The sequence below is a fragment of the Amphiura filiformis genome, chromosome 11, assembly GCF_039555335.1.
Source record: "Amphiura filiformis chromosome 11, Afil_fr2py, whole genome shotgun sequence".
NCBI lineage: Eukaryota > Metazoa > Echinodermata > Ophiuroidea > Amphilepidida > Amphiuridae > Amphiura > Amphiura filiformis.
Genome location: NC_092638.1, coordinates 49,113,476 through 49,130,229, shown reverse-complemented (window position 1 = coordinate 49,130,229; position 16,754 = coordinate 49,113,476). Strand labels below are relative to the sequence as shown.

The following is a 16,754-nucleotide window of genomic DNA, read 5'->3' as shown; positions in this document are numbered from 1 at the left end:
CGATTTGCGCATGCTCTAGTATCCCATGGTGTTGCTAATACAAGGAAATTCAATTTGTTTTGAGGTAAACCCCAGGATTTGTTTCCAATACACTAACTTGAAATGCAATACACTAATTAGCGACCATTGCTGTTGGCTCTGGATACATTTTTTCTGCATTTTTGGCGTAACAATTTTTAAATCGCAAGTTAAAATTGTGATATATTTAATTTTGAGAATTACAATTATATAAAGGAACACAAATAGCCCATTCACCTAAAATCCAGGTACTTGTATTGAATATTCGATCATGCATTAACTTTCTTTATCTATGTCAACAATAGAATATTGATTTCACCAACAGAGTATGGAGCTATGAAAAAAAATATTAATAATACAGGGTGTTGACACTGCCAGGGTTGTCAAAACCTGAACAAATCAAATCAAAAATCAAAGGGTGCCAATTTTGTTTAAAATCATTCTGGTACATTTTGATTGGTATCAATTATTATAGGCACTCTCTATACCTTTTTGAGATTGAAAAATAAAATTGTAATCATGCAATACAATAGTTTAATATCCAAGAAGTCAATTCAGCTGGTTTTGATGTTATATATTCACACTATTTATTCAATTGCTACAAGTCACACATCAAATGTTTACTTACAGTAAGCCAAAGAATTAAGGTACCAGTTGTTTTCACCCTTGTATGTCCTAAATAAGACATAAGTCAAAATTAAAACAAGCAGCCAATACTCTTTAGCTCTGATTTAAGACCTTATTTATTGAAATTGCTTGAGAACTAAAGAAACGGTGATCTAAAACCTAATGAAGGAACGAAATCAAAAGTTGCATTTTTGTGTTCTAATCAATGAAAGCATGATGCTAGTTATAACGTGCTAATCAATGGAAGCACGACGCTAGTTCTCTTGTTCACGAACGCTTTGTGTACAAATTAATAGGACATAATAATGAGCAAAGTGCAACTTTTAAATTGGCATCTCCTTGGGTTTTTGGATCGCTGTGTCTTTATTTCTTGAAAACTTTCAACGAATGAGGCCTTAAATTTGAGCTAGAAGATGCCCGTATTGGCTGCTGGTTCCAATTATGACATATCTGTCTTGGTTTTGATATACAGGGGGTGAACATAACTGGTACCTTAATTTTTTGGCTTACTGTATATATATATACAGTGGCAACTCGTTAACACAAACCCTCTTAACATGAAGTTCCTGATAACAAGAAGTATATTTTACATTCCCAAGCATTTCATTTCACATGCATGTTATAAGAACTAGATAACACAAACCCCTGATAACACGAAGCAAAATTTGAATTCCGCATTAACTTTGTGTTTGAGTTTCCAATGTAATTTAATTTTACAAAAATCTTGCTTGTATGTACAAGTCCTGATATAAATTTGACACCAGTGCTTTATAAAAGCAACAAAAAATCTTTCCTTAGTTGTCAACTCACCCCTACATCCTGAACATCCCTTGCAAAACACAGAATATGACGATAAGGTATTGAAAGATGAGAAAGAATGAACAGTTGACCCAAAGTGTTACAATTAAACATGACAACAAATAAACACAAATCCCGACCGGCGCACAACCCAACTTGAAAAAAAGCAAGGGAATGTGCCGGCATGGGAATCGAACCCATGACCTCCCGATCTCTAGACGGACGCCTTATCCATTAGGCTACCACCTCCCACTGATAAACGGTGGTTAAAACTGGGTCTAATGTTAGCAGTTGTGGTATACAATACACACAAACAAATATTACGCATGACACAAGTGAAGGAGATCATTACTGATGCTTAATCGTTTCCCCAGTATAATATAAGTAAAGCAGGTAATGGGGATACGCATCCTGCACAAGAACAAATAAACACAATGGGGAACGATTGCTCGCTACAAGAGGAAACTGAATATATTTAATAAGAAAGAATGAACAGTTGATTATGACCTGCAAGCTGATCAAGTGATTTGACCTCCTTTTTTGGACAAGTTCAAATTCTTAGATTTTTCAAAGTACCACCATAATTTCAAGTGGTGACATTGCAGCCCTGCAAGATGTTTTATAATATTTTTTACATAATTAATACTTGAAGAATTTTGTCAATTGTCCATTAGGAGACAAAAAAACAACAACTCTGTTCTACTGGCCCGACCGTCCCAGATTTTCCAAAATTTGGGAAACAAATTTTTCTTGTACAAATGAATGCCAAATTTCGAAAATATCAGGAACAAAAGTTTTGTTTGTATTTCACCAAATTGCATAATATAAACAGATTTTGGAGGTCATATTGCATCCAAAGAAAAGGCCTGGCCATTCGACCCTACTTGAAACGCCTACCCGCCCGTCGCCTTATGGTACTACAAGAAAGACATTCATAAACCATTCCTGTGCATGAGATGTATGTCAAGCATGGCATTTCTACTGGTGTGATGGAAACTACAGTCAGTAAAAAACTATTTAGAATTCACTATAGCACCTACTGTGCTCAACCTTTTCAACATTAAAAATACATTCAGATTCATTTGTAATTTATTTGTTTTTGTGGATTTCTAATTATTTTGACTAGGGATTTTGCTACATATATCCCTAATTTAAAAGTTGTAAATTTCCTGAAAGTCAACCTGGGAGCTTGTCTGAGAATAGGCTACAGGGTACCCCCCAAAAAAAAAATGTTTTTGCTCTCTTTATGATGAAATAGCATAATTTATCTAATTTCTGGAATTACAGAAATGTCCTTAAAAATTGCATCTCTGTATATTGGTCTGTGGGGCTTGGACTATTTTAAGGGAGGACACTTAGGCCAAAAAAAAAAAGGTCAAAGCTCACAAGAAATTTAAAAACAAATGCGAAATGCGATTTTTTTTTTTTTTTTTTTTAATTCCGATTTCATGGTATTTTGAGAAAAAAGTCTGATTTTCGCGATTTTTTCTGGAAAAACTAAATTTTTTTTTTTTTTTTTTTTAAATAAAAAATTTCCGCATTTGTTTTTGTCAAATTGTGGGATTTTACAAACGCGCGCGCGCAAGCTTTAAGACGAACCTTTTTTTTTTGGCCTTACATGTACGATTATGATCCATGTAACATGATTTTCCTTGACAACAATACAGTGCAAATATGTTTAAATTCAAAATCACTGAAAGCGTACTTGAGGAAAGTTACTTGTGATAATAACTTTTATTTCAAATCAAAATTTACTCCTTTGGTTACTTTTTGTATGAGATGGTAATTGGTATCATATTTTTGTTTTAACAAAATCTACTGCCTCCAAAATTGTCAAATCATATTAAACTGCAAAGTTTCACTTGGCTGTTCCACTTGAAAACCACACCCCTTGCAGACGATTGTGAAATCCGATAAATTTGAGCTATTCCAGAGCCAACAGTTTTCAATTGGTAAAAATCATACTGGATTGAATCCTATTCCACATTTTTCAGCTGGATTCGAAGAACATAAAATGCACCATTTCCACCTGGATTCACTCATATAGTTCAACTGAAATTGAGATAGCGGTGTCACCTTCCACAGAAAAGGGGCGCATTTCAAATAGCCCAATATTCATAAGGCTAAACAAAAAATTGTTATGTCTCAAAGCCCATGGCAGTTTCAAAAATGAATGCAAAATTTTTTAAAGATTTTTTTAAAACTAAATTTTAAATTAAGATGTCATTTCCAAATGTTCAAAAAGTACACAACATAAAATTGTGGTTGATTTACACAATTGAAGTACAAATATCATGTGTTTTATACTTAAACAATGCAAGTATCGAATCAGGTAACTTTTCTTCCAAATTTGTCTCAGAATTTCTCTTATGGCAAAAACTATAAAAAAAATGACATAAAAACTAATTTGCCATTTCAGCTGACATGGACGCACTAAGAAACACGAACGTGAGCAGCAGCTTTGAGACATAACAATTTTTTTAGCCTAAGCTAGTGTTAAATGAATACACACCGACAATTATCCTAAAAAATATATTAATCATCATCTTCTCTCCATTGGATCTGGTAGGACTAAACCTTCTTTAGCTTCAAAGAATGTGTACGATAAGATGATGTTGTCTACTTTGTCCATCTTTGGATCAGCTGCAAACTCAGGGTCAATGAAGAAGAACACTGGCATATCAACCTGTTGAGAGGCAGGTAAAATAATACACTGGGTTAGAGGTTTTTGTTCCTTAAATGTGACCTCCTCCCACAAAATGAACGTAAGTTGCAAATTGGGAGTTTCGAGACATTCCAACTGTTAACAAGGCGGTTCTCGAACCACGAGTCTCGCCTGCTTTCGCGACCACCTGCTTTTTAAGCGATTACTTTTGGTAGAGGTAAATGAATTTGGCGGTTATCGGCTGGGCACGATTATCTGGCTGATGGTGACTGTACCCACCAAGTTTCATGCCCATGCAACAGTTTTTACTAATTTGACCTCAGATGACCCCTGGTGACCCTGAAATGACCTTCCAAAAATTTGGCTCTAAATGTTGACTGTACCCACCAAATTTCATGCCTATCTGAAATTTTTTACTAATTTGACCTCAGATGACCCCTGCATGGTGGCCTCGACATAACCTTCCAAAAATTTGGCTTTAAAATGTTGACTGTACCCACCAAGTTTCATGCCCGTACAACAGTTTTGACTAATTTGACCTCAGATGACCCCTGGTGACCTCGAAATGACCTTCTAAAAATTTGGCTTTAAATGTTGACTGTACCCACCAAGATTCATGCCCGTACAACAGTTTTTACTAATTTGACCTCAGATGACCCCTGGTGACCTCGAAATGACCTTCCAAAAATTGGGCTTTAAATGTTGACTGTACCCACCAAGTTTCATGCCCGTACAACAGTTTGTACTAAATTTGATCTCAGATGACCCCTGGTGACCTTGAAATGACCTTCCAAAAATTTGGCTTTAAATGTTGACTGTACCCACCAAGTTTCATGCCCGTACAACAGTTTTTACTAATTTGACCTCAGATGACCCCTGGTGACCTCGAAATGACCTTCCAAAAATTTGGCTTTAAATGTTGACTGTACCCACCAAGTTTCATGACCGTACAACAGTTTTTACTAATTTGACCTCAGATGACCCCTGGTGACCTCGAAATGACCTTCCAAAAATTTGGCTTTAAATGTTGACTGTACCCACCAAGTTTTATGCCCATACAACAGTTTTACTAATTTGACCTCAGATGACCCTGGTGACCTTGAAATGACCTTCCAAAATTTGGCTTTAAATGTTGACTGTACCAACCAAGTTTCATGCCCATACGACAGTTTTTACTAATTTGACCTCAGATGACCCCTACATGACCTCAGTGACCTTGACCCACTAACCAATACAAACCGGTTCTGTCTCGGGTCAAGATGCCCCCACCCACCAAGTTTGAGGAACGTGCGACTCCTAGTCTCCGAGAAAATAGGCGGAAAGCAAACTTTAAACAAAACTTTAACCAAATTTGTCACATACACACACACCCCTACACACATACACACATACACCCCTACATACGGAAAAGTGATTATATAGTCTCCTGCCTTATCAGGCGAGACAAAAATAGATGGGTGGAAGGTGCTGTGGAAAAGTTTAGCTCATCACCCACAATACATTGGACTACATGCATATATAGCCTGGCCTTCATGGTTCCTTCTCTGCTTGTTCCAAATTGGTCTATTCCAGTTGAAATCCATACACCCCCTATGGAAGACATGACCTTAATCTCCCACACAGGGAGTGTAGATGTCAAATGGAATCACTTGTGTAGGAAATCCCATTTGAAATTCACACTCCTGTGTGGGATATTAAGGTCATGTCTTCCATAGGGGGTGTATGGATTTCAAATGGAATAGCCCTTTTCAATCTGCTCAAAACCTCTATAGATTGTGGATTTTTTTTCTCTATTGGGTGAACATTATAAGTTGATAAACCAACGATAAGGGCGAGGTGGCCGAGCGGTCTAAGGTGCTGAGCCGTCGGCCGGGAATCCCAAAATGTTCCTAGAAGGTCGGGAATCCTGCAAATGTTCAGTTATTGTGAGGTTAGTGTATCAGAGATATTTTCTCTGAAAGTGTGAAGCAGGCTCTGCTTCGAAGCAGTACATAGAATATAATTGCAAAATTCCTTCTCGCCCCCATATACTACGTAGCACATGCAGATAAAGTCCCCTGGACCAAAACAAGTATATTTAAAGCACTGTACTTTAAATACGCTTTCTAAACAACATTCCAATGTGTGACATTTGGAACGACGATAAAGTACCTTTAAAGTACGGTACCAATAAAGCACAACGACCAGAAAAGTACATTTAAAGCATACTGAAAAAAGCACATTTAAAGTACTGTACTTTAATTGTACTTTATACCAAACAAGCATATTTAAAGTACTGTGCTTTAATTATACTTTATACCAAAACAAGTATATTTAAAGCACAGTGCTTTAAATATGCTTTTAAACAACGCTCCAATGTGCGACATTTGGAACGAACGATGATAAAGTACCTTTAAAGTACAAATAAAGCACAATGACTAGAAAAGTACATTTAAAGCATACTGAAAAAAGCATTAAAGTACTGTGCTTTAATTATACTTTATACCAAAACAAGTATATTTAAAGTATATACAACAGACCTCTAACACGGCATGTGCCTTTCATGTTTTTTTAAAAAACACCACACAAACAAACAAATAAACTTATATTTTTGGGTCACACATACATAGACCAATTTCAGTGTGCCCCACCTTCCTGAAACGTGATAAATATAACGAGGTTCCGGCATACCATATACCAGTAAGCTTATAATTATAAGCTTACCACATTTATGGAGCTTATCAAAGTATTGGTAAAATAACACAATTATGTTCACAAGTATACATTACCTCCTGTAAGGGAGTGTTCATTAATACTTTGGTAGGGGGGCTGGTACACCTCAAATTTTTCGCTCAAAACTTTTTGACCCCCCCCTCGATGGACCGCTAAACTTTTTGACCCCCTCTTTTGACAGGCAAAACTTTTTGACCCCCCTTATCGTATAACAAACATACTTATTGCTTAATAGTGTTGTTTCCAGTGCTGTGGTATCTGTTTCACATGTCATTGAGGGAGGCAAATGTTTGAAACATTCTCGGTGGGACAATTACGCATGAAATATATACATGTACAAGCACAAGGAAATTTTCATCTTATACTTAATTTAGATTTGTCCCAAATCAAGGTGTTTATCTGATTTTACAGGGATAAATGAAATAGAGGATTTATTTGGAGGTTTATAGGCACATCGGCATAATTTGGATCCGTGGCTATTATGATAGTACAAATGCGTGCAAACCGCGCAAAGAATTTGACCATATTGAGGCTTGAATGGTCAAATATTGTTTAAATTGGAACAAATTTAATATTCCAAAAGCTAAAATGGTCAAATGTGAGAATAATTTGGTCACGCAAATGTACACAGGTATCAGTTTTGGCCCCCAAAGACCGTGGTATGGGCCTATGTGTGCAAAAAATTGTGCAATGAGAACTCATAAACTGGAGTGTGCAGTTTACGTGCAAAGAATTAGAAATCCAATTTATTTGCAATATTTTCTTGATCTTGATTTAGTTGTATTTTGATCAGATTGGTACATAATCATATTTGTAGCCTACTTTGAAGAGATATAAAATTCTATGATAAAAAGTGCCAGTATTTCCAACCCAGATGTTGCATGTTGCTGATCATCTTTAATGTTATATTAATTAATTATGTACACTAAGTGCCATTATTTTTTCAAACAAAAGCACTGAAAACCAAAACTTGCCCATTTTAAAAGTGATATAAACGGTCTCAATGCGCGCGAAGGGCGCGGAAATTTTGGGTTTTGAAGAGGAAAACTTTTTTGGCCCCCCTTTCCTACCACCTAAAACTTTTTGGTCCCCCCTCTTTTAAGATCCAAAACTTATTTGGCCCCCCCCCCTCCCTTTTTACCAGCCCCCCCCACCAAAGTATTTCTGAACACTCCCTAATCAAGCCTGTATTTGTAAGTCCATTAAGTCCTTCATTTTATATAATATGAACAGTTTTATACATCCATTGCAATATACAACCTTAGCACAAGATGGCCGTTGGTATTTTTCAAATCTAGAAGAATGTAGTCATGTGACTTGTATGTAAAACATCACATGACCATGATGACCACATTAAAGTACATTTAAAGTACACTGAAAAGCACATTTTAAGTACTCTTACATTGCTGACAATACCACCGGGGAAAACCAATCCAGATAAAGTATACATAATGTACTGATAAAGTATATTTAAAGTACACACTGATGTTCAAAATTTGGTTAAGTCCAAAATAAGCACAATTAAAGTATACTCACTGACACTGGGAAAAAACTAAGTCCAAATAAAGTATAGTTAAAGCACAAAAAATTTCCCATATTTATCAAAATATTCATAAAGTATAATTAAAGTCCTATAAAGCACATTTAAAGTACCTTTAAAGTACACAGTTTTTCCAGGATATGAAAAATAAGCACATTTAAAGTACACTTTATATGTACTAATTACCCAGAAAGTACAGTTAAAGTACCCATAAAGTACAGATAAAGTACATTTCTAATGTGCTTTATTTGGTCCAGGGGATCTGCACAAAAAGTAACTCAGCTGTTATAAATACGCCTATGGATTCAGAACTTATAATTGTTTTCACAATATTTTAACATAAAAAGAAGGATGATTTATTTACGCGCATTTTGATACCCCATTTGTCCAATTTCGTTCAATATTGACAATACAGCAGTGTTTTGAATTAAAAATACCCCAATTTAAAGGTTGCGGTTATTTGTATTGATTGGAAGCAAGCGCGAAGATAATGGCAGGCCTTGCGTGTTTACAGTGCTGGCATTATAACCATTGATCGCTGTAAACTGCAACTTTTAAATTCGGGTATTTTTCTGTAAAAGCACTACTGTGTTGTTAATATTGAACGACATTTGACGAATGGGGTATCAAAATGCGGGTAAATAAATCATGCTTCTCTCTATGTTGAAATATTGTGAGAACAATTATTAGCTCTGAATCTATAGGCGTATTTATAACAGCTGAGTTACTTTTTGTGCAGACTTTATATCATGATATATGTAGTGTATGAACAGTGTCTTGTGGTTTGGAAAGTCACATAAAGCTGGTGGTCCTGTGTACAGGAAGAGTCAAATCCTGTGCACGTTAAGTGTCAGAGCTATTCGAAAAGAGAAGGGGGACCATCCCCGGTTCTGATATCTGTATAATCACCTCCTCTAAGTTCCAGAGGACTTCCAGTTTAGCTTAAAAATGAGCTGCTATAGGAAGTATAAGAAAGGAAAGGAAAGGAAAGGAAATTTGTGTATGACAGTTATAAATGAACACTTGAATGCAAATGCTTTGTTAATACACAGTACTTACGCCCTTCTTGCATTCAAGTGACACCATTTATTAACCTCATTACCATACCTGTTCAAATGGGTTGAGCCTCTGTTCTTCAAAGCAGAAACACTGGATTTTATTGAAGTATTTACCGGCCTCAAATGGTACCACATTATAGGTTGATATACCAACGATGGGTTTCTCTGTAGGGTTAACCGCCGAGTAGAAGGCTAGGGCAGTCTCACCTGGGTACACCTGAGTAAGAAAGGATATAGACAATACAAGGTATATGTATACTTATTCAAATAGAATGGTAGCAAAATGGGCTCCAACTCATGATCTTAAGGTAATACACTATTTTAAAGTGTTGCGATTTGGTAGTTCACAACATCTTGCGAATGGTAATGAGCTTTGGCAAAAATTGCATTGCTCATTTCCTTGCGGCGTGTAGAAGAATTCAAATATCACAGAAATAATTTTGTAGGTCCTGTGGGTCTTGAGTTACGTTGTAAAGAGGGCTGAAACAACAACACTTTTGTAAAATGTACATAACTCATTAACAACAATAAATTAAGCAAGTTTTCAAATTATATAATTTGTAGAATGAACTTTGCAAAACATCAAGGTGTTATTTGTCAATAATTTATTGATCTAGAGAATGAAAATCGATTTTTTTTTATTGCTTCGACCAACATCACTTCGTCTACCCTTAAGGCTGTGGGTTCGAACCCCAGTGGTGCCATACATGGGCGTCAATCCGGGGAGAAAGCTAGAGCCTACTGGAAGATATGTGACATGTCCTGTCTAAACGAGACACTTTTGGGCAGGTTATAAATTTTGAGGTTTTTACATATCTTAAATATAGAGATATTTTGCTCCACAATGCTGTTTTCCCCAATGAAATCGGACATTCCTAAGCGAAGATATTGAGTTCGGAAAATTGGAAATTGCGTTATCGGCCTTTAAAAATATTATTGACAATGTTGAGAGTAGGAATTAACTTGAAAAATGTCTCAAAAAATACAAGATGCCAGTTATATTCTGGTCTGAAACTATCAGACAATATTTTTAACATTGATAACATCACAAATTCAAGCAACAAACCCAATTGTGAAAAAACCACCCACCGGCAGATTTTTGGCTATTTCTCCATTTACGATCCTGCCCAAAAGGGTCTGGTTTTGACATGACACGTCACATATGCCCTCTACATACCAACTCATGATGATTGGTGGAACAAAAATCCAGATTGATATCATAAAGACCTAAATTGCACTTGAAAAAGATACAGATCAATCATTTCTATTCTTTGAAGTTAAAGGAAAGGAACAGTGTGCACAGATTTCGACGTTGAATCAATGTTGATACAACGTCCAAGTTTCAACCTAACCCGATTTCAACCTCAGTTGAAATCAGGTTGAAATTTCAACGTTGCCACAACATTGAAATTTCAACTAACCTCTAGGTTGAAATCGGGTTGAAATCAGGTTGAAGTCCATCAGGTTGAAGTCCATTTGCAAATACAATGTGATTTCAACCTGATTTCAATGTCGAAATTGATTTTGACATCAAAATTTCAATGTGATTTCAACATGATTTCAACATCAGGTGTGCCCACTGGGTACCCTACATGTACATTGTACATATAAAACAAACATTATTCATCCATATAGGATATGAATACATCACCCTCAATTCTTGATTATACTTACTACAACTTCTCGTTGTTGTGGTTTGAAATTCCATCTCATGCTTGCCGCTGTGTCAGCATTAAAACTGATCAAAAGAGGGCGCTTCTTGATTTGTTTCATGGTTGCAATCTCTGATGTATTGTGACCGTCTTTTATAGCACCACCATATCCTGTAGCCTGAAAATTGTGTGAAATAATGATGAAATTAAACAATACAGGTAGATATAATTTGTTATATAGATATGTACAGGGTGTATCAAAATGATTAGTACCCATCAATAACCAGTGAGCATGGACAAGACTGCCACATCAAAATGCAGGATAACATCCACAGTGGCGGCGCCATGGAGGGGGGGGGGGGGGGCATGGGGAAAAATTCCCCCAGTCAGAACTCTTGCCCCCCTGTTTCCCCCACTGCCAGTAAAAAACCCAAATTACGAAAATTTCCACTTTTTACGGTAATTTTATAAACTTTGTTGATTTTGCCCCCCTGAAATTCACTTTTCCCCCTAATGCCCCCGAAAAAAATTTCCTGGCGCCGCCACTGCATCCACCTTATTGGTAGATTTATGTAATAAAAAGTCATAAAAGTATAAGTTGTAGTTATTTCAAGAGTTTCTAATGTTGAATGTGGAAGAAGCAGGCGGTTCATTAGGCAACAAAGCTGATGGGTACCAATCATTTTGATACACCCTGTATTGATGTTGATTGTAAATGACATGTCCATGAGCTTTCTGACAAATCATCTGGTAAATAAATACATTTAAGTGTTCACAACTTCACAGCTTTTTGCTGCACAGTTTGCATTTATGTATGGTTACAGATTTGCTGTACCTAGGACCTGGGGTGGATTTCAGTTAGAGAATAAAAGTTATTGTTTTAAGAACTGATATAACATGGGAGATAGCATTATTTTAAGGGTAGACAAGGTATTGTTGGTTGAAGCAGCCAAAACATTGATTTTCATTATCTAAATCAATATATTATTGAAAAATAACACTTTTGATGTTTTGCAAAAGTTCATTCTACAAAATAATCATATACTTTGAAAACTTGCTTGCTTTACTGTTGTTAATGAGTTATGTACTCTGTTGTTGTTTCAGCCCTCTTTACAACATAACTCAAGAACCACAGGACCTACAAAAGTATATAGATATTTGAATTCTTCTACACACTTGCTATGAAATGATCATTTTTCACCAAAGTTCACTACCATTCGCAAGATGCTGTGAACTACCAAATCGCAACAGTTTAAAATAGTTGCTAACCTAAAGTTGATGAAGCGGCAAACTGAGTACGGTAGTTCAATGTAAACTTCCATGCAAAACTTACACAGATCACCCTTCTAACTGGAAAAAGAGCTTCAAAATTGGAAGTCACATAGCACTCCCGATAGCACTATACAGCAAATCTGATATCAAATAACTATCCACAAGGATTTATGAGACAACTTTTCTTGTGCTATCAGATTTAGTTTTTAGACTTACCTGACAAAACACAGCATACAACGGCACAGCAGCATAGGTCACTCCGATAGCAAGTATGAAGAGCGCCACCATATACAGCATGACAGACTTATTCTTCTGTCCCAGTGAAAACCCACTCTCTTTGTCTTTTGGTTCTGTACTATAAAATCTTCCGCAGGATGGAAACAAGTATGATAAATGAGATTTGCTATCACCAATAGAAGAATTCCTTACAAATAGCGATGATGAATTTGTGAGCTTAAGATGGCTGCTTATAGTTCTTGTGAACTGACCTCCGATTGCACTTTGCCTAAATAACCCATTGCATGCTGGGAATAGTACATATGAGGAAGCAGTTTGTATTCTACATGCACTATTCTCTTTGAAGCTGTTCATGGAAGATAAACTTGTTGATGCTTTATGATGGTATGAACTTGAGAGTGTTTGTTGCTGCGATCTTTGAAAGCCAAGAGCACATGTTGTGGTTAATCTTCTTGTAAAGCAGCCAGACGGGGTGAGGCGCAGAAGAGCTGCCATGCTGCTTCTGATCTACCTGTATTTGACAGTTAAGGAAAATCAAAAGAGGTTTGTTATAGACCCAATATTTAGCACTTTTACTTATTACTAGGAATGTATTAACTAGAATTATGTAATTTGTAATTATAATTGAAAACTGAATTAAAAAGACTAGTTTGCGTATGATGTCCTGTCAACTAGACCAAAAATGCTGTACTGCGCAGGTCAGCAACTAATGACGTCACACCTTTGCCCTGATGTCAGACCCAAACTAGTCTTTTTAATTCAGTCTTCAATTTTAAGGTGACCCCCACACCAAAGGTTTGTAAATAAACTGGCCTCAAAAAGAAACTTATAATTTTTCACAAGGTCATATCTTAAAATCCTCTCGATAAAAATGAACAAAAATTGCACACAGGATTACTTCACCAGAACGAAATTACAACGCATTGTCAATGCCGAGCAGTGTAATACACATAATCATGCATAACTCGCGAACGCAAAATCGGAATCAACTGAAATTTTGGGAATAGGTTTTTTTCGTGGATGGCCCATTTCACGGTTAGGCGCCACTTTTAGTGAAAAAAACTCGAAATTTTCAAAATGGATTAAATTTAATTTAATAGAGGTTTTCTTTTCCAAATAAGACCAGATCTTCATAAAAATATCATTTCGCAGCTTAAATCTCGCTACTTCTTGAAGAAAATTATGATTTATTATCTCATGTTATGTAATTTTTTAACAAATTTGATCAATATTGAGTAGTGTATATTTATACTTTGACTGTCCAATACATATATCATAGATATTTAAAATAAACGAGTATGTCATAGGCTCCCTTCTGACCAAATTTGGGCAAATTTTGTTGTGTAATGACAAATTTATGGCCACTTTAATGTAATTTTTGTGGTAAAAGGGAAAGTGACATGAAAAGGTTTACTCAACAATTTTAATAATCAATGAATGACTCTGATATTGCACAGCTTTGAAGGTCATAATATGGGTAATGTTCACAAATAATATCAGCCAGTTTGAAAACACAGGTCAAATTCAAGATTCTGATGTTTGTGCAATTTTGGATGTGACTGATGTCAATGTGAACGGAAACCACACACTGTAAAGCAGAGTATGTTTCAGAAAATAATGATTCAAAGAGTTTTCACACACTCCGTGAATTAAATGGGATATATTGAAACATATCAACCTGTGTTAGTGTTCATTTTAAAACATTGTTTACAATTTATAGAAGTGGATGTGACATTTTCAATTGTGAACGGAATGTTTCATTATGATAAACAGTTTGCTTGTCAAAAATATAAGCTTTGGGCACTTCTAACACATATATCTTGTGAGATTCTATTGAATTGAGCAATGCTAAAACGTTTTTTCTGACCCTTTATATTTTTGACAAGCAAAATGTTTATAATTTACTGAAATGTTCCGTTCACAATTGAAAATGTCACATCCGCTTCTATAAATTGTATACAAAACTGTCCTCTAAAGACAAAGACAAAGCTTTGAAATAATCATATATGACATGTACAAAATAATAAACCTATTTTAGAAAGTCAAATATCATGTTGTTTAAGTATTTTGGCCTAAAACTACTAATTTTGAGGATGTGACATGTGAACGGAAATTGAAGCTTTTTGAATCTCCTGTCACAATTAAAGAAGGCATACTGAATTAAAGATTTGTTGTGCCTTTTGATCCCCCACAAACCTGTAATGAAATAACTTCAAACTGGCATCCTAGTCTCATTCCTGTCTTAGTTCTTTGAAGAAACTATTTTGGATGTGACAGGTACCATGGATGTGACACATGTGAGCGGAAACTTTGAAATGACATCTGCAAGCTAAGTTGATGAAGGAGTTTTCATTAAATGGTGTCATTAGATAGCTCATAGCAGGAGATTTTTAAAAAACAAAAAAAAAAAATTCTGCCACATTTTGTTAATAAATTATACTATTTGGAAAATTAATCGGATGTGACAAAATTGTGAACGGAATTTGTTGGCAAAAATTCAAAATATCGCTGTATCTACATATTAAGAGCAACAAGTGTAATTTGTTCAACAAATAGTAACAAGACTCTGAACTTTACTAAAACACACTAGTTTGCCATTCATGTAAAGTATTAGTCGATCTATTCCACATCGAATAAGGTACATAGATGTGAACGGAAAATGTCACATCCGAATTCAGAAATTTAAATGGTTCTCATGCTAGTTTAACTGACAACTAATACTTTGTTCATGTATGGCTGTATAGTGCAACTTGTTCACTACATAAAAACAACAAAAGCAGCTGGTAGGCTCAACATAGTTAAAAGTGGCAGCATTGGAAAATAAATGTCTGTTTCAGGTTGCTAGTGAAATGTGGTTTTTTGACCACTTCTGACCCCCGGGCGCCCTGAAAGATAAAACTAGAAAGGTCCGATTAAGCTAATGGAGGTAGGCCATACAGAGACAATGAAAAATCACCAACAGTAAATTCTGTAACCCCATTATTTTTTACACACCAGGCCAGATATGTTGAAAATCAAAAAGTGGCGCCTAACCGTGAAATGGGCCGGATATCTAATGAAAAATGACATAAATAGAGGATGCTAGGATCACGAAATACTCCTTTAAGTGTAAGTGTAAGTGTTTAAGCAAATCACTGAATGGGCCGTAAAAGTTTAAATAAGTCATGTACATTGTGTAGGTATGCTAGGTGAATTCAAATTTGCCATCAAACTGCATCATTTTATATATCAAATTAAAGCCCTTGAGTAAACAAAGCCAACACTGAAAACCTTTTTTTCATAGCACTTTCCGTAGCAAAGTTACATCTTGTCAAAGATTGACTTTCATCAAAAATTCAGCTAGCAAAATTCCCCAAAACGGCATTTCGGGGTGTTTCTAGATCTTAGTATCATTATGATAGCAGCTTTTTTTATGGAACTGCTATCAAAATCCCTCTAAAATTCCATGTGCGATTGTCTTATCACCATTATAAAAAATCATATATTTGGGTCAAGTGAAGTATAGAAAACATATTTATGTAGGTTTCCTTCTTCGGCCAGTTGTTTTAAATGTATTTTTATTTATTTTTAAATCTGCTAAAATAATGTCAGCTGACCGTGGGTGATGGTACTCAAGTACTTGTGGCTTTTGATACCACGGAATAATCGAAGTCGAAGTGGTGACTTCCATATAAAGCCTCCAGCATACTTTCCTGCCGCTTGCCGCTGCGGCAAGGCGTTTCAACCAATGACAAGCCTTTATTGTGTCCGTTTGTCTGCAATGCGCGTGCGCCACGCAGCTCAGCGGCAAGCGGCAGGGTAGTATGAAACCAGCATTAGGCTCATATATAATGGACGTTCCCTTGGGTTTGAACGGTTTGTGGTACACATAATAATGAAAAAAATATCATCTGTCATAGCTAATTAAATTATTGCACCACCCCAAGTAAGCTTACTCTGAATGCTCTTGCTAGCCTTATTCGCGCACACATAACTGTGTCACACTGATTTACAGAGCAAAATTAAGTCACTTACTCTCACAGTTCCAGTAAATAGGAGACGGATCTCTAGAGTTTACAACCTTTTTCAAAGTATATAAAAGTTTCGTAACTGCAGAAACTTCGTTTATGTAAGCTGACATGGGATTTCATTCCTCCTTCGAAAGGAGCACCGAACAAACGAACTGAACCATGACT

The 16,754-nt window shown here is 35.9% G+C and overlaps 1 protein-coding gene across 2 annotated transcripts; it reads right to left on the bottom strand.

Moving 5' to 3' along the window:
* Positions 1-3,022: 3,022 nt before the first annotated feature.
* Positions 3,023-16,720, bottom strand: LOC140164930 (cytochrome c oxidase assembly protein ctaG-like). 2 transcript variants are annotated; one of them, XM_072188329.1, is made up of 5 exons: positions 16,590-16,699; positions 12,559-13,086; positions 11,093-11,248; positions 9,468-9,635; positions 3,023-4,129 (listed from the first exon to the last, which is right to left on the bottom strand). In XM_072188329.1, the coding sequence occupies exons 2-5, from the start codon at positions 13,072-13,074 to the stop codon at positions 3,986-3,988; spliced, it is 984 nt and encodes a 327-aa protein (XP_072044430.1). In that variant the 5' UTR covers positions 13,075-13,086; positions 16,590-16,699; the 3' UTR covers positions 3,023-3,985. The 2 variants fall into 2 exon arrangements, with proteins under 2 accessions (XP_072044430.1, XP_072044429.1); XM_072188328.1 differs by having other exon boundaries at positions 3,024-4,129; positions 12,559-13,090; positions 16,594-16,720.
* Positions 16,721-16,754: the final 34 nt, after the last annotated feature.

Excerpts from the sequence above, each read along its gene's own strand:
- LOC140164930 (XM_072188328.1), bottom strand. The coding sequence starts at position 13,074 with ATGGCAGCTCTTCTGCGCCTCACCCCGTCTGGCTGCTTTACAAGAAGA. Across the intron at positions 11,249-12,558 it reads TGTATGCTGTGTTTTGTCAG|GCTACAGGATATGGTGGTGC; the intron begins GTAAGTCTAAAA and ends CACAATTTTCAG. Across the intron at positions 4,130-9,467 it reads GGCTCAACCCATTTGAACAG|GTTGATATGCCAGTGTTCTT; the intron begins GTATGGTAATGA and ends GCCTCTCAACAG.